At 38.0% G+C, this 7,941-nt stretch overlaps 1 protein-coding gene across 1 annotated transcript; it reads right to left on the minus strand.

Annotated features, from left to right (window-relative positions):
• Positions 1-4,953: 4,953 nt before the first annotated feature.
• On the minus strand, positions 4,954-5,799 carry LOC149198189 (uncharacterized). Its single transcript, XM_089404083.1, has one exon. It carries the CDS (start codon positions 5,720-5,722, stop codon positions 5,111-5,113), a length of 612 nt encoding a protein of 203 aa, XP_089260209.1. The 5' UTR covers positions 5,723-5,799; the 3' UTR covers positions 4,954-5,110.
• Between the last annotated feature and the right edge of the window lie 2,142 nt (positions 5,800-7,941).

Raw genomic sequence — 7,941 nt, forward strand, 5'->3', positions numbered from 1 at the left:
ACTTGATGGACAAAGGTGATTGCTAGCCTAGAAGTTTGGAGCTCAAGATTAGGCCTACCCAAAGAGTAGTATGGATTAGCGTGTGTACATGCTACAAAAGTTACTTGTTGCAGTGTTAGGTGGCCACCCTTCTAGAATCTCGATGTGTTATCCTTTGAAGGACTAAGGGGAAGATAGTGAGGAGTACAGAAGCAAAGCACTGACAGGACAAGATACGACATAGAGTCTACATAGAGAAGTTTATCATTGTATCTTGCATACCATATTCTATTGTATTATTAAGAATTGGTTTGATATAACAAAGATTGGGTTGTACATTATTGTACAATATTTGTTAAAAATTGTGTATACTTGTGGATATGTGATTTACTTCTTTATATTTTCCGATGTGCAAAGTAGTTCTTATTGAGATTCTTGGTTTGGTAGCGTAATAGATTTTACGATTCTGACCTAAACCCAAGATCGTGGAAATTCAACATGGTAGCAAAGGGTGTTTGACCTACTTTGTAAGTCAGTGAATCAGAGTTGTGCATAGCAAGGTACAATTTAAGAGGGACTTGGTCACATTGTAGGTGACAATGTCGAAGTTGCAAGTTGATATCTGATATGAGAATAGGTAGGAGGGGTTGTCCAAAAAATTCCATGGAAGGAAAGGATCAAGTTGGTCTTGCAGGTCAACAAGATCAACAAGTTTGTTGAGAAATCCATCAAGAAGAAAACTGGCCCAAAGGAGCTAAAAGTGTACGAGGATTTGGATACAAGGGCGAGATTGATCATCCTAGATGGTGTGAAGGATATCTAATACCTCATTTGTCTGGGAAGAACACTGCACATGAGATGTGGTTGCCTCTTCAAAAAAATTTCTAGAATAAGAACGAAAACTAGGTATTAGTATTGGAGGATAAGTTAAAGTCCACCAAGATGATAAAGGGTGAAGGCGTGACTTCGTATTTGATGAGATTTTTCTCATGTTCAAGGATTAGATTGCCACCATCGGTGTGACTATTTCAGATGGAGATATGGTGAGGATTTCCTTGAAAGGGTTCACTGAGGAATGGAAGCCCTTCATCAAAGGAATCATTTCCAAAGAAAAATTTCTAGACTGGAATAGGTTGTGGGACGACTTCATTCAGGAAGAGTTGTGAGATGAGGATCTTCATCTAAAGAAGAAGACTTTCGAAGATGATGTGGCACTTATAGCGCCAATGAAGGGTAAGCAGAAGACTAACTTGAGTAAGGTCAAGTGTTTCAACTGTGGCGAGATGGGTCATTTTCTGTTGATATGTCTGATGAAGAAGAATGGAGATGACGAGAAGAATAAAGGAAAGAAGGTCGACGGTGTTGCCACTTCTACTAAGATAGATGATCTCACTACGAGATTGGAGGAGGAGGACTTTGCTATGATCTCTCATTTCTCGCAGGGTACTGTCGATGAGGATGGATGGTACGTGGAAAGTGGTGCGACGAAAGATATGATAGGGTCATAGGATGTTTTTGAGACTCTATATGAATGGGACTTGAAGTTTCACATGGTGTTGGGCGACAAGACTCAATTGGAGATCCGAGGATCGAGTGTTGTGCCATTCAGGATGGAGACAAGACGAGTGATGTGGGTCCATGATGTTCATACCAAGACTCAAATATACTGTGATTTTTGTCTTGATGATAAAGAAGAAGGGGTTTGAGGTCTTATTCCAGGATGGGAAGGCAAGACTCAGACCTGGAGGCTCTAATTCCGATGGGATTGTACTCGGAGTTAGAGATCATGGTCTCTACAGTTTGACAGACAAGCATGTGGACCATGGAAAGAAGCGGGTGGAGCAGGTGCAAGCTTTAGAGGAGAAGGTACAGGTTCCTGAGAAGAAGGTTCACCTTCCCGATAAGGTCCAAATTCTAGAGACTCAGAGGGAGTCGAGTTCGAGAGGGAGCTTGCAGATTCAAAGGGAGACTTTGCAGTCCAAGAAGAGCATGTGGTTAGTAGGGAGCAAGGATGCTCCTATAGCTACTAAGAAGGAATCACGGAGAGAGTGGAAGATGTTACAGGAAGAGAAGAAGAAGCAAGGTGATTCCAGCAGTGACAGTGACACTTCTGAGAGGCGTAGTTAACTGAATAGGGATTCTTGCGATTGTGAGCACCAAGAGTTGGGAAAGTGTTGCGAGTAGTAATGATGATAATGAGTTACTTCCTAGTCTTGGAAATACCTCCCTCACTAATAGGTAGTCTTGATTTTTGAGTAGCTTGGTAGGTACTCCAACCCCTAGGGTTCCAGATTTGGAGGGTAAAGCACCACTAGAGTCACATGTGGGCTTGGAACCCAAGCTTGGGGTTTTGTACCAAATCGTGTTTTGGGAATTTCCATGAGAATGGTTATACATGTGATGGCATGAGATGATAGAGGGCATAAAGGAGAATCCAACGCTTAGAGAATCATCGAATTATGAATTGTAGAAGTGGAGATATGAATTTTTGAGGTAATTTTGGGGTTGACACCATAAGTGTCAAGGTAGGCCTAAGGTGGTCTTAGGCTTATGACAGTTTCCAACCCCTTGTGATGATGTTTTAGAAGCCCTTGTTCATGGTATATATAGGAGGTGATGTGATGACTATTCCTCATCCAAAACGTGCAACGCATACCTTGGAGAACAACTTGTGGAGGAGAGGAATATTTTTTATTTGGGCCATAGTAAGGGAGGCAAGTATAGCATAGATTTCATGGATTGTTCAAGGGTAGAACATGGGTCTGAAATTGTAGCAAGGGAGTCGTAATGCTCGCTGGTTAGGCCGAGTTGAAGACCCTTACTATAAATTTGTTTGGGCATTGTTTTAAGGGCAGGGAGCTAGTGTAATGTTGTTCAAAAATTTACAGGAGAACTATGTGCTAGGTCGCAAGCCATAACACCACAGTTAAGGATTGCGCAGAGGAGATTAAGGGCTCATAACAACTGTGTGCTAGGGGAGCTACCTAATAAAGGTGTGTCATAATACTAAAGGGTTGTTTGTTGACTGTGGAATGGAGATTTGAGGGTTGTTTCAGTATGCCAAAGTGACCTAACTAAAATAGTCAAGAACAATAAGTTGCAAACAAATTTGGAGCAGTGTTAGATGTGTGTTGGCTCAAAGTGTGTTGACTGGATTTTGATTAGTTTACATTGTAGCCTGTAGGTGCCATTTGGAGGACTTTCCGTGGAGGTGAAAAGTCCCAGGAGAATAATCTACATTGACGTATTGGGAATCATTGGTCTATTATAGGGCAGCATGTTGATAGCCCAAAGTAGCCCTAGATGAGCTATCTTGAAGTGACGAAGAGAAGCTAAATATTGGGTGAATTTTGGTTTCGAACTGCAACAACTTGATGGACAAAGGTGACTGCTAGCCTGGAAGTTTGGAGCTTGGGATTAGGCCTACCCAGAGAGAAGGTTGGATCAGTTAGTGTACATGCCATAGAAGTGACTTGTAGCAGTGTTAGGTGGACGCTCTCCTAGAGTCTCGATGTGTTGTCCTTTGAAGGACTAAGGGGAAGCTAGTGAGTCGTACAAAAGCAAAGGATCAACAAGACAAGATACGACATAGATTCTGCGCAACAAAGTTTGTCATTGTATCTTGTATACCATAGAATTTTGTATTATTCATAATTGGTTTAATATAATGAAGATTGGGTTGTACATTATTGTACAATACTTGATAAAAATTGTGTATACTTGTGCATATGTGATTTACTACTTTATATTTTCCACTATGCAAAGTAGTTCCTGTTGAGATTCTTGGTTTGGTAGCGTCAAAGATTTTAAGATTCTAACCTAGACCCAAGAGGGAGCTCATTATTCCCTACAACCCTGAACAAAATGGAGTAGCAGAAAGGAAAAATAGAACCATTGAAGAATGCATAAATCCTATGATATTTGATCAAGATGTACCAAAATTTCTATGGGGAGAAGCATCCATGACAATACTATACATACAAAATAGAAGTCCTCATAGAATCCTTGATAATATGACACCAGAAGAATCATTCCCAAGGAAGAAGTTGTGTGTAGACCATCACTAAATATTTGGGTGTCCTGCATACATTCATGTTCCAAAAGACAAGCGAAAGAAGTTAGACTCTACAAGTATAAAAGGTATCTTCATTGGTTATAGCCTTTCATCAAAGGCTTATAAAATCCTCATCGAAGAAGGAAGACAAATCAAATATAAAAGGGATGTTATATTTGATGAAAATCATGCCTACAAAAAATCGAAGGATATACCAATCGAATTTGATGAAGAAGATGTACCCTTTTTTAATAAGAAGAGAAACATGACAATTCACCTATAAACCAAGAATAAGAAGGACCAAGTGAGCCTATTCAACCTATAATCATTTCCGAAACAAAGAATATACCAAATTGCTTAAAAGCTACACTTGAAGATGTCGAAGGACATGGAGAAACTAAAGGAACTTTCAAAGAAAGAAAAAGACCGAAGAGATACTTAGGATCTACAACATACATGATGAAGTTAATCGAAGTAGAACAAACTACCTTCGAAGAAGCCTCCCATCAAGAAAAATGGAATAAAGCGATGCAAGAAGAATATCAATCCATCATGAAGAATGGGGTTTGGGAAATCTTTCCTAAACCTAGTGACAAATCGGTTGTCACTTCCAAATGGATTTACAAAAACAAACATGCCATTGATGAAAGTATAGGAAAATATAAAGCAATATTTGTTGCAAGGGATTTCTCTCAAAAAAAAGGAATAGATTTTCATGTCCACTCCTAAGCATCCTCCTTAAAAGTAATCTTAATCATTATCCTTAAAAGTATTCTTAATCATTAAAACCACTCAAATTAAAACCACTCAAATTATAAATAGAAAAAGAATTTAACCTATTTAAAATTAAAATATATATATATATATAGATATATGATTTTTTCCCTTAACATAAACGGCATGGCATAAAATGCGTTGCCTAAACATGAACAATATACTTGCAAAATGTAATACTAATGAAATGCTCAATGAATGCTTAACCGTAATCTTTTCTTGCGAGTAAAAGTCCAAAGAATATTCAATTAAGATCAGATTCAATGTGATCGTATTTCTGTTTATTGAACGGAAAAATCCATGCTAGCAAAACTGGTCAATATTCAAATGCATCAATTCCTGAAGCTTTGGCCGGAACTCATCAATTGTGTCCAACTTTGGCTTCCACGATTTGCTTGAGTTCAATCTCAGCTGCGCAAGGGCCGTTGACAGCTCTGGGTCGTCTCCCAAATTCAGCTTCGGCACCACAAGTTGCTCCTCCTGCGCCCCACTAATTTGATTCCCCTCCATTAATAATACATTTTGTTTCATTTCTGGCGGGAGGGGACGCAGGAAGTCACCAAAGAGGGGGAGTACTCTGGGGCCGGAGCTGCGTCTGTTTGCAGCTTTCATGGCAGAATTGGCCTTAAATGCCAGGGAGGCCATGTCTGTCCCAGAGAGTACCGAGTGTAGCTTAGGCATGGGCAGCAGAAAATAGAGATGCCCCAAATCCAGTTCTTCGTCTGCCGTGAGAGGATTAATCCTCCTTCCGATCTGCAAGCCATTGGCGTGACATACAAAGTGCTGAGGATTGTCTAGCATCAGCTCTGCCGCCTTTATCCGCCTCTGAAGGTCCTGAACGCTGCCGTTCCAGTGTACGACTTTCACGGTACTGGACGGTACAGTGTTCGAAGCGCAAGAAATGTAACTGCCCATCCGGAATTTCACTTCTCTGTTTGTCTGTGTGTAGCGATCGGGAGGTAAAGGGAGTATATGGAGGGATGAGGGGGACCAAAGCATTTATAAAGAGGGACTGATCTCATTCGTAACGTGTGAATGTGGTGAGCGGGATAACATTCATGTGAATGGGATCACCGGCGATAGCTCGAGTGCCGCGTTAAATCATTGTCAGCGAAGAAACACAGAAACATCCTCTATGCGCGGAGGTGATTACGCGTTCCACCCGCTACGAATGAATGTGATTATAATACTGTTTACAATTTCAAAAGGTTTGGTAAGTCTACCTGACCAAACAAGAAAACAAACATTATATATATGATTTAAGAGACTGTCATATATCATAGACTAAGTCTATGCTCTGAGGAGGCATGTGAGAGTTTGTTTTTAGTTAGTTTAGGTGGGACATTTTGATTCCTAGGTTTCGGGTTCAAATCATTTTTTAAGTAAATAATATATGTAATAGGTAATATCTTACCCAACCTAAAAAAACCAGTCAGTTTGTTTTTAGTTAAGTTTAAAGACATAGGCATGTAGCTTAGTGATAGGGTAAGAGTTAACGAGCTTGTCATAGGGCATTAAATGTCCGTTTAGCTGCAAACTCGATAGCCATATAAAACACACGCGCGCCGTGATTTTCCGAACACTTTGTCCCCACCGAAGCCATATCACTTTCGGTGGAGACGGAGTGTTCGGAAAATCACGGCGCGCATGTATTTTATATGGCTATCGAACTTGCAGCTAAGCGGGCATTTAATGCTCTATGGCAGGCTCATTAGCCCTTGCCTAGTGATAAATATAGTAAAAAAAATAGGTGATAGATATAGTAAAGAAAGTAGGTGCAACTGAAGGTCAAAAGTTTAGTGCAAGTGTCAACCAAAATAAAATTTGTGGATACAAAGATCATGAGTTTCAACCATATGCATAACTAAAAGGTGTAATGTACAGAGAAATCAAAGTGTATTTAGTGATGAAGCATGCATTACAGGTGGATAGACAACTTGACCGAGAAATACAAGTGGAAATTTAATAACCTAACCAGTGTGCATCATGGATGGTCTTCTGTGATTTCTTTCAGATATAAACCAACAAAGTGTAAAATGTTTGTATTCATCTGCATTGTATTTTTATTTTTTTTCTCAAACTGTGTACAGGGTTGATGTTAGTCATAATAGTTTTATTAATATGAATAAATAAGTTGTAAAATATTTGTATTATTTTTCACAGTAATATTTATTTCAAATATTACCTTTTTAAAAGTGTATAGAAATTGATATAGAGTTTAAATTTAATTAATATATTGATCAAACTTATTTCTCAATTTATATATATATAGATATTTGGATAATTTATTTATAGTATTATATAATTATTTAAATATTTGATTTCACTTGACATATTATATTATTTGTAATCAAAATATTGGATTTACTATAGAGAGTAATATGGAAAGGTAAATTGCAAAGTCACATGAAAATGTTCAAATTTAAAGTTGTTATTCTTAAGATGAAGCTAGATCAATGGATGTAAAATTGATGAATATTGTCAATTTTTTTTAACAAAAAGAGAATAGAGGACAAATTACAGTCCACATTAAAATGTTCAAAGTTGAAGCTATTAATTTTAACATGAAGATTGGGTCCATGGATATGAATTCAGGAATATTATCATGAAATGACCAAGTCCATCAAATTTGGTAAGTAAAAAGTGCTTATGTGGGAGATTTCCAATATGTCCACATTTTTTGAGGTATTGTGACACCATTAAAATCTTTGATAAAAGAAGACAAGGTCCTTTGGACCACAACACAACACAAGAATAAGCATTCAATGCATTAAAGAATAATATATGTGAAGCACTTATGTTGAATAATATAAATATATAGGAGCAATTTGATGTTGAGGTTGATTCGTTGAGTTATAAGCATTCAATGCATTAAAGAATAATATATGTGAAGCACTTATGTTGAATATTATAAATATATAGAAGCAATTTGATGTTGAGGTTGATTCGTTGAGTTATGCATTGGGAAAGTTTCTTTATGTTAGAAGGAATATTTATTCTCATCACTCGATAACCTCAATGAGAGTTATTTTGAACCACCTTACATATTATAAAAAATATATATGCCTTGTATCAATGAGTAAAGAATTAAAGCGACTGCGTTTTATGTGAGACTAATATGGTCATCCACACTA

This window comes from Pinus tabuliformis, chromosome 2_2, assembly GCF_031772625.1.
Source record: "Pinus tabuliformis cultivar Carrire ecotype Pingquan chromosome 2_2, CPIR1, whole genome shotgun sequence".
Taxonomy (NCBI): domain Eukaryota; kingdom Viridiplantae; phylum Streptophyta; class Pinopsida; order Pinales; family Pinaceae; genus Pinus; species Pinus tabuliformis.

Coding starts and splice junctions, on each gene's coding strand:
- LOC149198189 (XM_089404083.1), bottom strand. CDS start 5,722: ATGGGCAGTTACATTTCTTGCGCTTCGAACACTGTACCGTCCAGTACC.